At 38.9% G+C, this 16,719-nt stretch overlaps 1 protein-coding gene across 1 annotated transcript; it reads right to left on the bottom strand.

The window, feature by feature from the left end:
• Positions 1-1,036: 1,036 nt before the first annotated feature.
• Positions 1,037-2,161, bottom strand: LOC140857825 (protein NDR1-like). The gene has a single exon (XM_073257016.1). It carries the CDS (start codon positions 2,125-2,127, stop codon positions 1,486-1,488), a length of 642 nt encoding a protein of 213 aa, XP_073113117.1. The 5' UTR covers positions 2,128-2,161; the 3' UTR covers positions 1,037-1,485.
• Positions 2,162-16,719: the final 14,558 nt, after the last annotated feature.

The following is a 16,719-nucleotide window of genomic DNA, read 5'->3' as shown; positions in this document are numbered from 1 at the left end:
AAAAATAAGAATTTAAAATCCTATTTTTCTTAAAAAATAGGAATTTATTCTTACAATTACTATTTTTTAAGATTTTTGTTTAGAAATTTTTTAAAAAAATTAATTTGAAAAGAAAAAATAATTTAAAATTATTTTTTTATTTGAATTAAAAATTTAAATTTTTATATTTTAAATTTCATTTAAAATTAAAATTTTTATTTATTTATAAATTTAAAATTATAAATTTTTTTTTATTTTATTTATTTATTTATTTATTTTGAAAAAAATAAAAATACTATTTTTAATAATATTTTTTAAAAATACCGGTTCAAAATGATATTTTTAAAAGCATCATTCAAAATGATATTTTTTAATTTTTTTTTTAGACGACGTCTACGTGAAAATTATGAATGACGTATAAAACGTCATTCAAAATGGCATTTTATTTTTTTATATTAGATTTATAAATAAATTAAAATTTAAATTATTTAAATAAATAAATTTTTTTTTATATTATTTAAGAAAAGGACTCGTGGGATTGCATTTGCTCCCGTGGCAATGGGGTGTCTCCACCGTTCCAGAAGACTAGTATGGGGAGAAATCAGTTGATGTTGAGTGACGAGTGACGGATGGTTTTAAAAGCACTGTACCTTCTCTCCCAGGGATCCCCTTGCAATTTGAGAAGGTGATGCGCCGTATGTCTTCTCCCTCTATCTTGGTAAAATCTGCAGGCAGCTTCAATGGTGAGGAGCTGATGGGGAAAGGTGAAGAGATCGGGTTTGGGATTTTCCATTTCGCCCCAGGAAGTTGACGGACTTTCTCACTCTAAAGCCCATTCTCTCTCTCCTTCTTCTCAACATGGCATCATAGTCGCATGCTTTGTATCTTTCTCGCGCAATATTGTTAGAAACTTTTATTTTGATGATTTTTTTTCATCAAAATATTGTAATCATGTCCATAATAAATATACTTGAGCCATTTATTAGATCTCATATAGAATCATTAGAAGTATCCATCTCATCAAGTAAGGTACTCAATAGGTAGAGAGTCCGGAAATTTTGTCTTTCTAATAGAATCTCAACTTTTTCTTCACCATCTACAATCACACACTTGAGCTTGAGCCTTCTTCAATATATAGTTACATAGCTAGAATAGGTTCCTTGGACCCTATATAGTTACATAGCTAGAATAGGTTCCTTGGACCCTACACAAAGAGCATATTATGTTAGCTTCTAATGCACATCAGTTTCCAAGTTACATAACCGGAAAGGAGGTGTTAACTAGATTCTTTGCCAGTATAACCTGGATTTAGGAGATAACGTTTGCGCCTCTTAACCCAACTTGACGGTTTTCTTCAGCTGCTGAGACCTCAAGCTAGCTTCATATATATTATCACTATTCTTTTGCTGTTTAACATCCAGCAGCCTAGGCCTATGTATTGCACCATGATTCGGGCCTCTATGATTTACAAGCCATTCCAAACAAGTTTTTCAAACAGAATTGCTACTAAAAGAAATACAAGGAGCACCTCCTGCTCTTGGACGCCGCCAAAATGGCCCCGTCGGGGCCCACCTCCACGCTGCAGCTCACGTGCAACCGGTGCCGGTGGGTGTCCCAGGTCGACACCCTGAACCGGATGGTCGTGCTCAGCTCGAGCCGGAACCCAACCCGGCCGGATCGCAAGTCCGCCGCCAGCTCCTCCGGCGACAGCGACGCCCCATCCACCGCCCCGTGGATAACCGTGGTGTTCTTCGGTGGCTGGTAGAAGGGGCCCGCCAGCTTCGGTTCGGATCCGACCCGGTTGTCCCGGTAGAAGACCGAGCCGGCGACGGCGTCGTAGAAAATGCCGATGTTCCCGTTCGGGTTCCGGTCGGAGACGTCGAAGGAGAAGGCCGTGCCAGCGCTGGGGGAGAGGACGGGGGCGGAGAAGGAAGAGACGTGGAAGCGGGGGCGGTGGGGGCGGAGGCTGAGCCAGAGGACGAAGAGGATGACGCCGGCGGCGAGAAGAAGGGAGAGGAAGAAGGAGCAGAGGAGCTTGCAGGCCCGGGTGGTGAGGCTCTCCCGGACCCGGTGGGCCTTGAACAGGGTTCGGAGTCGTTGGACGTGGTGGTGGCTGGGCGGGGGCGGTGATGGGAGTGCGGAGGACATGGCTGGGGGAAGCGTGGGGGTTGCTCTGGGTCGAGCGTGGGGTAACGGGATCTTATTGTTGGTAGGGGAGGTGGCGGGGATTGGAAGGGATGTCAAAGTGATTGAAGGGGTTCGCCATTGGCTTTTCCCAAACAGAAGGAAGGAATAATTTTATTTTTAATTGTTTAATTAACTTCAAAATTTTGAATGTCTTGCGGACTCCTGAGGAGGGAGGAACAGAGGCTGAAGCTGGATTTTGCTAATCAACGTTGGGAAGCTGGATTGAGTCTTGACTCTACCCTATTATGGTCTCGTTTAGCATTGCCGTTGGAGAGGCAAAAAAAAATACCCTTCATGGAGGGCTAGAACCTCTTTCGTACAATTTTAAAAATATTTAGAAAAAAAAAACTTTTAAACAGGATTTTTATTTCTCCAAAAAAAAAAAGCTTTTATACAAAGCTCTATTTAAGAAACATGGAAAGCCTTTCTCTCTTTGTTTCTCCTCTTTTTTTTTTTTTTTTCTAGGAGGGAGAGAGATGTAAAGCTCATTCAAGATATCCAAGTTCAAATTTTAGTAATAATTTTTTTTCTAAAAATATTAATTTAAAATATATTTTTATTATCATTATCGTATAAGTTAGTATCATTTTATTGTTATGACCATGCAATGAACAATTGCGAGTTTCAACTTTATAATGATAGGCATCCACTCCCTCTTAATTATTTAGAAATTGATGAACCATGAATACAGAATAAAGTCAAATATATCAAATAGTAAAATTAAATAAGTTGTAGGATTAATCTAATAGAAATTGAGGTACATGCTTTGTCATACCTCAATCCATAACCCTAGCAATTGCATAGATCTTAAAGCATAAAAAAAGATTAGCCAACGCATGTTGAAAAATATGGAGGGGAGGTGGAAATACATGGAAGGACTCCAGCCCGAAGGACTCTTTCCTTCTCTGACTGAGACTTCTATTTCGATTAGGGGTCGAAGATTTTCCCAGCTTTTACCTTTTGGTTTTGCCCTCTATTTAAAGGATTTGATTTTTTTCTTTGAAGCATGTTGGTGCACTAAACCAGCCCCAAGACATGTGGCCTCATCATATGAGATCAAAGAGATATCAATCTCAAAGTATCAAGTTACAATAGTTAACGTACCAATAAGTAGATTCAAGTCGGTATTTTACCGACCTGAATAAAAGGCACCTTGATATTCTATTGTTGCTTCTTGAATTGATTTTGATGATTACAAAGCATTTGAGGGAGTTACTAATGATTTTGGCTTGAAAAAAAAATTATTATTTTTCAGGAGCAAAATCGTAATTTCTTCAAGTCCTAACTCGAAGCCTCAAGAGCAAGAACAGAAGATTTGTGATCTTTTGGAGGCAATCTCAATATTGTTGGATGTGTATTTTAACAAAAAATCATGTTTATAAAATTGAGTCGACCCCATGAGTCGACTCATATCAAAATGAGCTGAACGGCAAGCTGATTTTTTTGCTGGTACACCCAACTGAGTCGACCCCATGAGTCGACCTCTGTGCATGAGTCGACCCTATAAGTCGACTTCTGTTGTTGTGTACGTCAAATTACAGAACAGTCATTTTCTGTTCTGTGCCACAGAAGTCGACCTCATGAGTTGACTCATGTGTATGAGTCGACCCTATGAGTCGACCCCTACGACAGAAAAACTCCATAACGACTAGTTTTTCAGCTCGTTTTGGCACATTTAATGCTCGTTTAATGATTTTCAATGGCTCTAAAATTATCCAGATTATTCTCCACCATCAAGCGAAGTTATAAAAGACACTTAAAGGAGGAAATAAAATAAGGTTTTTGAAGAGAATTTCAAGCATTCATTTTAGCCCAAAGCAAAGAGCCCTCTTGAAGTAAAAGAAACTTTTATTTCAAGTTCACCAACCCCTCAAGAGCTCATTCAAGTCTTCAACCACTTTGAGAAAAATCAGAAAAGCTTCCTTCTTATTGTGTAAAGTGCATTTAAAGCTTTATTTGCTCATTAAATGAGCTACATTTGTATTTCCGTGTGATTAACTATTACACTCTGTTTTTGAGTTGATCTTAAGTTTTGAAAGGATTCCAAAACATGAAAAAGTTGATCCGAACCTTGAATAAATTGTATTGGATTGGCTTGTATCCAAAAAATAGTGTTCTAATTTGGGATAGCTAGAGTGGAGGTACCGACGTTGTATTCTTGTTGAATACGGTTTTAGTAGATTTGAATTCCCAGTAGGAGCTTGGAGAATGGATGTAGGTGAAGGTTGGCACCGAACCACTATAAATCTTGATTGTTTGTAGTGTGCTTACTTGTTCTCTATCTTATTTTCTTTTCCTTCTTGCACTCTTGCATCTAATATCTTCATTTTACTTAAATCACTTACTTCAACTAACTTGCCTTTTATTACTTAATCCTTATGGTTTAATTATTTTAAATTTTTAAAAATTTAATTCTCCCTCTTTGGATTACATAGCTGGACAACAAGTGGTATCAGAACCGGTGCTCTAGCCTTACTTTAATTTAACATCAAAGAGCTAAAGATCTATGGCAACTCAAGTTGGTGCTTCACTAATCGAGAGACAGTCCACAAACTGACCTTCATTTTTTAATGGATCAAATTATATCTATTAGAAAGCTTGGATGAAAATCTTTATTCAAGCACTTGATTGTGATATGTGGAGTATCATAGTAAATGGATCACACACACCCGCTAAAATAATTAATGGTATAGAATCAATCAAATCCAAAAAAGAACGGGATGAAGTTGACAAAAAAATGGCTCAACTTAATACAAAAGCCATGAATATTTTATATTATGCTCTAGATACTAATAAATTCAATCATATTTCAACATGCATATCAACTAAAAAAATATGAGATAAATTAGAACTCATGAAGGAACTAATCAAGTGAAGGAATCAAAATTAACATGCTTGTGCATAAATATGAACTCTTTAAAATAGAGCATGATGAATCAATAACTGAAATATTTACTCATTTTACGATATTATTAATGGTCTAAAAAGTCTTGGTAAGTCTTATTCTAACAGTGATCTCGTGAGAAAGATTCTTAGATCTTTACTAAGGACTTGGGAGGCCAAAGTGACCACAATCCAAGAAGCCAAAGATCTGAATATCTTACCCTAGGAGGAGCTTCTAGGATCGCTAATGACACACGAGCTAAGTATGAAACAACATCAAGAAGAAGATGTCAAAAAGAAGAGGACAATCGCCCTCAAATCCACTGCTCAACTTGATGAAAAATTTGATGATATGAAAAATGAAGAGCAGGATGAAGAAATGGCCCTCATTACTAGAAAGTTTAAAAAAGAAAAGAAGAAGATAAGGAATGAGGAAGAGGCTGTAGCGAAAATTTAGTGTAGGGGCAAAATGGTAATTTTAAAATTTTTTCAAAATTACTATTTACAGTGGAATTATTAATTAATCTCATTAATTAATACTAATTAACCCTACACTAGATCTAAATATGATACAACAGCATGATTTAAATTTGAAATTCAAATTTGAATCAGTAAACCTTTTACAGTACTGTGTTTAGAACACATCACCTTTTGCGGGTAGTCGATCACCGCAATCTGATCACCGTCGGAGGGCTCTGATTGTCACGTCGTAGCCACACAAATTCCGATCTTGGATCATCCACACGAAGCTTCCCGTCTGATCAGCTCCTCACGAATGCTAGTTCGTGATTTCACCCTTTTGATGGCAGATGTTGATCGAACTCCTTCGATCAATGTGCGCCGACTCCTCGGATGCTCTGGATCATTTGCACGATTGCTTGAGAGGCTGATGGATCTCTCCCTAAAATTTGGAGGACTCACGACACTCGTGGCACACCAATCTCACTTCCCAAACCCTAGGTAGAAACCCTAGGGTACACACTAGAAACCCTGTGCTCAATTTTCTTTCTTTTCTTTCTTTTTCTCTCGAAAGTTTTGGACCTTCACCTTGCGCACAAACTTTTCTCATGCCCCAAAGTTTCTCTCCTAAAATTTCTATGCACGTCCACCTTTCTCCTCTTTTTAAAACAATATCGAACGTGTCTTATCCGCGTGAGAGGATAAAGATAAGTGGTTGCACATTTGAATTCAAATCAAATTTGAATTCAAATGCAAAACCAACTCATCCCTATCCACTTGTGCGTGAGAAGAGAAGGGGCGTGAGTTGATTTGTGCATGGAGAGTTTACACGAGAAATATTTTCTCATATAAAATATGGGGCGCACAAGATAAGACCATGGCGCATGGATTAGTTGGTTGCTCATTCAAATTCAAACTTTCTTTTGAATTTGAATGGCCAACCAACTTATTTTTATCCAATATTTGGTGCACAAGGGGGCATGGGATGGCTTCTACGTGGAAAAAATTCATGAGAAGTTGCTTCTCGTGAATTTAAATATGCACAGAAGAAGTGAGGTGGCGTAGGGAGAAAAGTCAAGGTGGTTTGAACCTAATTGAGCCAACCTAATCTAAATAGGTTAAGCACAATTAGAATAAATTAAATCTAACTTAATTAGGCTTAATTAGGCTCAATAAAATTTTAATCAAATCAGAAATTAACTAAACCTAACCCCTGATCAAATCAGAGACTAAACCACCTTAGCGATTAGGTCAACATTTAACCTAATCGGGTCAATCCAAACTGAATCCAATTCAATTGGACTTGATCCAAAAATAATTACTCAATAAATTGAGTTAATTAGCGATCAAATCACTAATTAAACCTCTCATAGATATTGAGTCCAAATTCGATGGGCAATCAGACATCAGAGACCATCGATATGAAACCCTGATCAAAGAGTTCAAATTTCAAATTCAAAAATTTTTGACCCCGGTACCCAAAATGTGTGGAACTCATGATTAGAGAATCCTAATTTTCAATCATAGAGTCCCAGACACATAAGACTCATAACAGCCATCTGATCAGAAAGGAACCACTAATGTGTATGACCCTGCAGGTTCGAACCTAAGCCGATAGCACAGAATCAATTTCTGTACTAATCGAAGTGACCATCTAGCAATGTACCCGACGATCGAATAGGTCGAATAATCACAATCGCAACATTCAGAACCTACGTGAATATGGTTACCGTATAATTCATCCCTTTTGACCCCTGTGTTTAGGACGACTCAGGATTAAACTGTCAACCCTGATGATATCATCCGAATCGTGCTCAACTCAATTAGTCCTGTGACTCCTCACTAGGACTACCCTGGCCAAGATTTTGCTAAATTGAAACACGACTGTATACAGCTCCTAAACTGGAGTGGTCAATCCCATCTTGACACACGCACCGACAAGTCAAGTACTTGACTACACCCAAGCCTTCCGTCATTGAATTAGAAATTCAGGTAGTCCAGTGCCTAAGTGCAGTGAGTTGCTTGCAAGTCACCGTGGCGGTCTCAGATCGGAGGGACATTTATACCCATATCCCATCGGAGCAAATCTTGACAGCAGAAATAGCTCCGGAGTTGGTCACATTCAGTGCAGATGTACCATTACATCTCACCTGTATGCCATACCAGTGTCTCCACACTCTTTGGTTATGAGGACAACCAACCCATATGGCACACAACGACCTATGCTTGATAAACGTTGTCGTCCTTGATAACAACGTATCATTTGATCGGAACATGTTTAAGGACTAAGCGACAAATCCTCCTTTGTCGAGTCTAAATAGTCCTAAGGACTTCACCACAACACAGGAGTTCATTAGAAGATGAAACATTTGTGATGAAAAAATATCAAAATAACTTTTATTTATTTATAATTCATGTACTAATACAAAAGGAGCACAACCATCAACAGGCTGACGATTGGCTTTGGGACACTATTCCCAACAATCTCCCACTTGGCCTAAAGCCTATCGATGCAGTATCTAATACCCATCTTCGACTTGTAGTCGTTGAACTCCTTCACCGCAATGGCTTTAGTGAATGGGTCGGCCAGGTTCTCCTTTCCGTCGATCTTTTGAAGGTCGACGTCACCTCGATCCACGATCTCCCAGATGAGATAGTAGCGGCGCAGAATATGCTTCGTCCGCTGGGTGCCTTTGGTTCCTTCGCCTGAGCAATGGCTCCAGAGCTGTCGCAGTAGAGCAGAACTGGACCAACAAGGGAGGGTGCTACTCCGAGCTCGGTGATGAATTTTCTCAGCCACACCGCTTCTTTGGCAGCATCTGATGCAGCAATATACTCCGCCTCACATACTGAATCAGTCACAGTGTGCTGCTTGGAACTCTTCCAGCAGACAGCCCCACCATTAAGGGTAAAAATAAATCCTGACACACTCTTGCTATCATCGCGATCAGACTGGAAACTAGAGTCAGTAAACCCTATAAGTCTCAAGTCTGATTCACCATATATAAGTCACTGGTCTTTAGTATTTCTTAAATACTTCAGGATGGTTTTAACAACCTTCCAGTGATTCTCTCCTGGATCAGATTGGTATCTACTCACTACCCCTAGTGAGTATGCCACATCTGATCGTGTACATGTCATGGCGTACATGATAGATCCCACTGTCGAAGCATATGGAATCCTACCCATACGCTCTCTCTCTTGAGGTGTTGTCGGACAATCCCTCTTCGAGAGAGAAATTCCATGGCCTATCGGTAGATAGCATTTCTTGAAATTTTTCATGCTGAACCTTTTCAGCATAGTATCAATGTACGTGGACTGGGATAAGCCAAGCAACTTTTTGGATCTATCCCTATAGATCCTCATCCCTAGGATGTAGGAAGCTTCTCCCAGATCCTTCATAGAGAACTGTGACGATAGTCAAATCTTTATTCCCTGTAATGCAGGGACATCATTCTCGATTAAGAGAATGTCATCCACATACAATACAAGAAATACTACTACTAGACTATTAGCCCACTTATAAATGCAGGGCTCTTCTCCGTTCTTAACGAAGCCATACGTTTTGATCGTCCTATCAAAACGTATGTTCCAACTCCGAGATGCCTGCTTAAGTCCATAAATGGACCTCTGTAGCTTGCACACCTTAGACTCATCTGTGGATGTGAACCCTTCAGGTGGTATCATATACACCTCTTTGTCCAGCTCTCCGTTTAGAAAAGCTGTCTTCACATCCATCTACCAGATTTCATAGTCCAGATGGGCAGCTATCGCAAGCATAATCCGAATGGATTTGAGCATTGCCACAGGAGAAAATGTCTCGTCATAGTCTATACCATAACGTTGACGATATCCCTTGGCAACCAGACGGGCTTTATAGGTCTCCACCTTTCCGTCTGCGCCCCTCTTCCTTTTGAAGACCCACTTACACCCTATGGGTTTTACTCCTTCGGGTGGGTCAACCAATGTCCACATATCGTTGACCTTCATGCACTTCATTTCGGATTTCATGGCCTCTAACCATTTCTCAGAGTCAGATCTCTGCATTGCATCCATGTAGGTGATCGGATCCTCATCGTTTTCATCAAGTTCGACAGGATCACCATCCCGGACTAAGAAACCATAGTATCTGTCCGGTTGATGTGGTACTCTACCAGACCGCCTTAAGGGTGCATAATCAATGGGCTCTGGATCTGATCTAATCAAATCCGGTTCAGGTTCAGTAACATATGTCGGTTTTTTCACCTGTCGAACTTCGTCAAGTTCGACCTTAGAGGCAACAGTTTTTTCACTAAGAAACTCCTTTTCTAAAAAAATTGCCTTAAGGCTGACAAACACCTTTTGCTCATCAGCAAGGTAGAAATAATACCCTTTTGTCTCTTTTGGGTACCCTATAAAATTACACTTGTCAGACCTAGATCCAAGCTTGTCTGTAATTAAACGTTTAACATAAGCCGGACACCCTCAAACCCTAAGGTGCGAGAGTACTGGCTTACGTCCTATCCATATCTCATATGGCATTTTGGCTACAGACTTACTTGGAACTCTATTTAGAAGGTAACAAGCCGATTCGAGCACATATCCCCAGAGGAAGATCGGCAGACCAGCAAATCCCATCATGGATCGAACCATGTCTAACAGGGTCCGATTCCTCCTTTCAGACACACCATTATGCTGTGGTGTTCCAGGAGGAGTCCACTGAGAGAGAATCCCATTCTTCCCTAGATACGTCAGAAACTCATTGGAAAGGTATTCACCTCCTCGATCAGATCGAAGAGTTTTAATACACTTCCCAGTTTATTTTTCTACCTCATTTTGGAATAGTTTAAACATTTCAAATGATTCTGACTTATGCTTCATTAAATAGACATACCCATACCTAGATAGGTCGTCTGTGAAGGTTATGAAGTAGAAAAATCCACCTCTTGCACTTAAGCTCATGGGTCCACATACATCAGAATGTACCAGACCTAAGAGTTCAGTGGCTCGCTCACCTTTTTCAGTAAAAGGTGACTTGGTCATCTTCCCAAGAAGACAGGACTCACAAGTTGGAAGTGATTCACAATCACTAACTTCAAGAATTCCTTCTTGAGCCAACCTGTGTATCCTGTTCTTATTGATATGACCTAGCCTACAGTGCCAAAGGTAGACTTCTAACACATTATCTATTCTAGAGCGTTTACCGAAGTTTTGAACCACATTAACAGGCTGTGATAGTAAGTAAATTCTATTATTTAATTGTCCAACAAATATTGTAACACCATTCAAAATGATATTGCAAATATTTTTTTTTATTAAAAAATCATAATCGTACATGGCCAAAAGGCCTACAGAAATAATATTTAATAAAAAATTTGGACAATAGTGACATTCACTCAGAATTACATTACGAGAATTGATTACAAGACTCATGATTCCTAAAGCTAGAACTGGAACTTTGCTTCCATCTCCAACGTTCAGGAACCTCTCGCCTTCATCAAATCTCCTACTGACCTGCAGACCCTGCATCAAATTACAAATATGATAAGGGCTTCCGGTATCCAATACCCAGACAGTAGTATCACAAATTGAAAAGTTGCAAGGAGTTATCATATAATTACCTTGCTTCTTCTTTGGCCTATTCGGGTCCAGGGAGGCAATGTATTGAGGACAGTTCCTCTTCCAATGCCCGTGCTTCTTGCAAAAGAAGCACTCCGCCTGGCTCTGGTCGTGCTTGCGCTTCTTGGTCTGACCCTGTGCTACTGTCCCAGCATGAGATTGCACCTTCTTATTTTTCTTCTTCTTGTTCTTCTTCCCCTTCCCAAAGGGTTGACGACGAGAAGAAGACCCTCCCACTACATTCACCGACTCCTTATGGAGTTGGTGATCCTTCTCAAAGTTCTGCAGCAACCCCAACAATCCATGGAAGTTTACTGCAGGCTTTCTCATTCGAAAATGAGTAAGAAATGGGAGGAAGGACTTGGGCAAGGAATTAAGGATCGCATCCTTACCGAGCTGCTCGTGCAGAGGAAAGCCCAATTTGCTTAGGCGCTCAATCATCTCGATCATGTACAGTACATGATCAGTGACTGAGGCCCCATCCCTCATCCGAGCATTGAAAATGGCACAACTAGTTTTGTGCCTTTCAACGTCATCAGGCATGCCAAAGGAGTCGTTCAACATTTGAAGCATCTCCTGTGGCTGGGCGTTCTCAAACCTTCGGCTGAACTCGTCATTCATTGCTGCCAGCATAATACATCGAACGGTGGTGCGGTCATTGAGCCACTTCAAGTAAGTATCTCGGATCGTCTTACTAGCGTTCGGAGCTGGCTCCTCAGGTGCTGGATCCGTTACTACATAAAGGATCCGCTCATGCTTAAGGATGATTTTCAATTTTCAATACCAGCTATCGAAATTGGGTCCCATGAGCTTGTCATTATCTAATAATGACCGGAGCGACAGGGTAGTGGCCATAGCTGCATAAAGAAAAATGAGACCTCTATTAGTACATAAATTAATACTAAAGACTTGGACTTTAGTCTAAAGTTTTTCCAATATTTTTACGAACTGGTAGCCTCATCCTCCAATTCGAGGAATTACTTTAATTCCTTAATGGGTACTAGAATCCACACAGACTACACATGAGCCCAACTTTGGTTGGTCAACCCATGTGCATCTATGGGTAGGTTCTTAACCAGTTGTTTCTCTAAACAACTTCTAGTAATTGATTTTGCCCCAGAACCTAATCAGTAGGCTTTGGCCTCCACTGAAAAGATCTGGTTAGGTCCAACCATTAACATGACTTAATTTAGTGAATCGGACCAATAAATGATCAGGCCCGACTTTGGCCGGCCAACCTAACCACCATCAGAAAGACTCAATCAAATTATCATATTATGAATAATAATTCTATTAGCCAATGAGCACCAGGCCTTTGGGCCTCCAATGATCATTGAACTAATGGACTCATTATCACTCACTTAATGGGAGGCTATACATAGTTATCATTATAACTTAATCATTTTAGGAACCTAATAATTTTGAGAATTTTATTAAAGAATAGTAGAGAAGAAATCATCCAGCCAATTTCAATCCTCCCACTGACTTCACCAAGTCAGATTAAAAAAGGATTTAATTAAAGCTGGCATTAGGAGCACCTAAATCAGTCACACTGATTTACCTAATGACATGGGTGAGCTCTAATCACCAAGTGATCTAATCAAAATTTAACTTACCAGATTGGCCAGGTAAGTGAGATCAGTGGTGGGGATTTGCCATTAACTCGTCAATGATCGAATCAATGCGAGTAGCTCCCGCTTAAGAACCACTGGTCAAAACTGCTGAACTTACTTTAGACACCAACCGATTCATTAGTTTTAATTTTGATCAGCTTAGTAAATAGGGCTCCACCGCGTAGCCATGAATTAAGTCCATCTTGGTCTAGTTAAAGACATGGACCCATTCAACTACAACTATTAAAGTTGAGTCTAGAGTATCCTTGACCTAATCTAATTCAACTTTTGATTAGATTTGACCAATTACTCCATTTAGTCTATTTTTTAAGCTAACCTTAGGTCTAACCCAATTATGGACCTAATTCATCTAACCCATTGACCCACAAGTTTATGCAATTGTCTTAGGTCTTAATTCACAATTCTAGACCTACTAGACAACACTTAATTCTTTTAATTAAGTACTTGGGCTGATGGGTCAGGGTTTGACATTTCGAAAATAATTTTCAAATTTTGAAAGATTTTATTTTTTGTTCACCAAATGTGTTGACTCATTTCACAAACGGGTCAGCACAATTCATAAACAGCAATCCTATTGCTCATTTCATAACAGAAAATAACTCAAAATAAATCATAAATTTTTTTTTAGATCTAATCTAACACATTCATGATAAATTTTATAATTAAGTCCTTTCGCTGCTTCATCGGCATGGGATATAATTGCATCGGCACCCCTACCGCCATAGGAGACCCCATCGAATGGGAAGAGAGGGCCTTTAAACCTTACTTTTCTCCTATGACCGGACGGCCATGGCAACCAACCCAATTAGATTACTTGCTACTTGGATCAAGTATATCTAAATATACCAATTTCAAAATTTAAATTTTGAATTTTAAATTTCAAATTTTAAATTTTAAATTTTAAATTTTAAATTTGAGATTTCAACCAAATTTCAAATTTCAATCTTTGAATTTTAAATTTTGAATTTTGAATTTCAAATTTTAAATATCAAATTTCAAATTTTAAATTTAAGATTTCAACCAAATTTCAAATTTCAAATTTCAAATTTTGAATTTCAAATTTGAAACTTCTAACAAATTTCAATTTCAATCAATTTTCAAATTTCAAATTTCAAATTTTTTTGAATTTCGAATTTTAATTTTGAATTTTAAATTTAAACTTATAGATTGCACTTTAATCTACGCATGCATATGTATATCATATTCTAGAACCATGCTCTAATACCATTTGTAGTGAAAATTTAGTGCAGGGGCAAAATGGTAATTTTAAAACTTTTTCAAAATTACTATTTTACAGTGAAATTATTAATTAATCTTATTAATTAATACTAATTAACCCTACACTAGGATCTAAATATGATACAACAGCATGCATTTAAATTTGAAATTCAAATTTGAATCAGTAAACTTTTTACAATACTGTGTTCAGAACACATCATCTTTTGCGGGTAGTCGATCACCGCAATCTGATCACCGTCGGGGGGCTCTGATCGTCACGTCACAGCCACATAAATGTCTGACCTCTGTGGATCATCCACATGAAGCTCCCGTCTGATCAGCTCCTCACGAATGCTAGTTCATGATTTCATCTTTTGATGGCAGATGTTGATCGAACTCCTTCGATCAATGTGTGCCGACTCCTCGGATGCTCCGGATCATTTGCACGATTGTTTGAGAGGCTGATGGATCTCTCTGTAAAATTTGGTGGACTCACGACACTCGTGGCACACCAATCTCACTTCCCAAACCCTAGGTAGAAACCCTAGGGTACACACTAGAAACCCTACGCTCAATTTTCTTTCTTTTCTTTCTTTTTCTCTCGGAAGGTTTTGGACCTTCACCGTATGCACAAACTTTCTCACGCCCCAAACTTTTCTCTTTTTAAAACAGCATCGAACGTGTCTTATCCGCGTGAGAGGATAAAGATAAGTGGTTGCACATTTGAATTCAAATCAAATTTGAATTCAAATGCAAAACCAACTCATCCCTATCCACTTGTGCATGAGAAGAGAAGGGGCGTGAGTTGATTTGTGCGTGGAGAGTTTACATGAGAAATATTTTCTCGTGTAAAATATGGGGCACACAAGATAAGACCATGGTGCATGGATTAGTTGGTTGCTCATTCAAATTCAAACTTTTTTTTGAATTTGAATGGCCAACCAACTTATTTTTATCCAAATATTTGGCGCACAAGGGTGGGCATGGGATGGCTTCTGCATGGAGAAAATTCACGAGAAGTTGCTTCTCATGAATTTAAATATGCACAGAAGAAGTGAGGTGGCACAGGGAGAAAAGTCAAGGTGGTTTGAACCTAATTGAGCCAACCTAATCTAAATAGGTTAAGCACAATTAGAATAAATTAAATCCAACTTAATTAGGCTTAATTAGGCTCAATAAAATCCTAATCAAATCAAGAATTAACTAAACCTAACCCCTGATCAAATCAGGGACTAAACCACCTTAGCGATTAGGTCAATATTTAACCTAATCGGGTCAATCCAAACTGAATCCAATTCAATTGGACTTGATCCAAAAATAATTACTCAATCAAATTGAGTTAATTAGTGATCAAATCATTAATTAAACCTCTCATAAATATTGAGTCCAAATCCGATGGGCAATTAGGCATCAGAGACCATCGATATGAAACCCTGATCAAAGAGTTCAAATTTTAAATTAAAAATTTAAAATTCAAAATTTTGACCCCGGTATCCAAAATGTGTGAAACTCATGATCAGAGAATCCTAATTCTCAATCATAGAGTCTCAGACACATAAGACTCATAATCAGCCATCTGATCAGAAATGAACCACTAATGTGTGTGACCCCGCAGGTTCGAACCTAAGCCGGTAGCACAGAAACCAATTTCTGTACTAATCGAAGTGACCATCTAGCAATGGTACCCGATGATCGGATAGGTCGAATAATCGCAATCGCAACATTCAGAACCTACGTGAATATGGTTACCGTATAATTCATCCCTTTTGACCCCTGTGTTTAGGACGACTCAGGGTTAAACTGTCAACCCTGATGATATCATCCGAATCATGCTCAACTCAATTAGTCCTGTGACTCCTCACTAGGACTATCCTGGCCAAGGTTTTGCTAAATTAAAATACGACTGTATACAGCTCCTAAACTGGAGTGGTCAATCCCATCTTGACACACGCACCGACAAGTCAAGTACTTGACTACACCCAACAGCCTTCCGTCATTGAATTAGAAATTCAAGTAGTCCAGTGCCTAAGTGTAGTGAGTTGCTTGCAAGTCACCGTGGCGGTCTCAGGTCAGAGGGACATTTATACCCATATCCCATCGGAGCAAATCTTGACAGCAGAAATAGCTCCAGAGTTGGTCACGTTCAGTGCAGATGTACCATTATATCTCACCTGTATGCCATATCAGTGTCTCCACACTCTTTGGTTATGAGGACAACCAACCCATATGGCACACAACGACCTATGCTTGATAAACGTTGTCGTCCTTGATAATAACGTATCATTTGGTCGCGAACATGTTTAAGGACTAAGCGACAAATCCTCCTTTGTCGAGTCTAAATAGTCCTAAGGACTTTATCACAACACAGGAGTTCATTAGAAGATGAAATATTTGTGATGAAAAAATATCAAAATAACTTTTATTTATTTATAATTCATGTACTAATATAAAAGGAGCACAACCGTCAACAGGCTGACGATTGGCTTTGGGACACTATTCCCAACAGACCGACCAACGTGAGTTAGTATGTAATATGAAACTTCACACAAAACTCTCTGAAATTTTGGTTGTCAAATTATCGACCATTATCGATGATGATGGTGTCTGGCAAACTGAATTTGTAAATAATAAATTTCTGAATGAAGTCTTTCATCTTGCTTTCTGTGATTTGCGCCAGAGGTTCGGCTTCTACCCATTTGGTAAAGTAGTCGATGACGATCACTATAAATTTTTTCTGACCAGATATCGAGAAAAAAAGATC

Source organism: Elaeis guineensis, chromosome 5 (assembly GCF_000442705.2).
Source record: "Elaeis guineensis isolate ETL-2024a chromosome 5, EG11, whole genome shotgun sequence".
In the NCBI taxonomy this organism is placed as follows: Eukaryota; Viridiplantae; Streptophyta; class Magnoliopsida; order Arecales; family Arecaceae; genus Elaeis; species Elaeis guineensis.
This window is presented reverse-complemented; position numbering and strand designations above follow the sequence as displayed.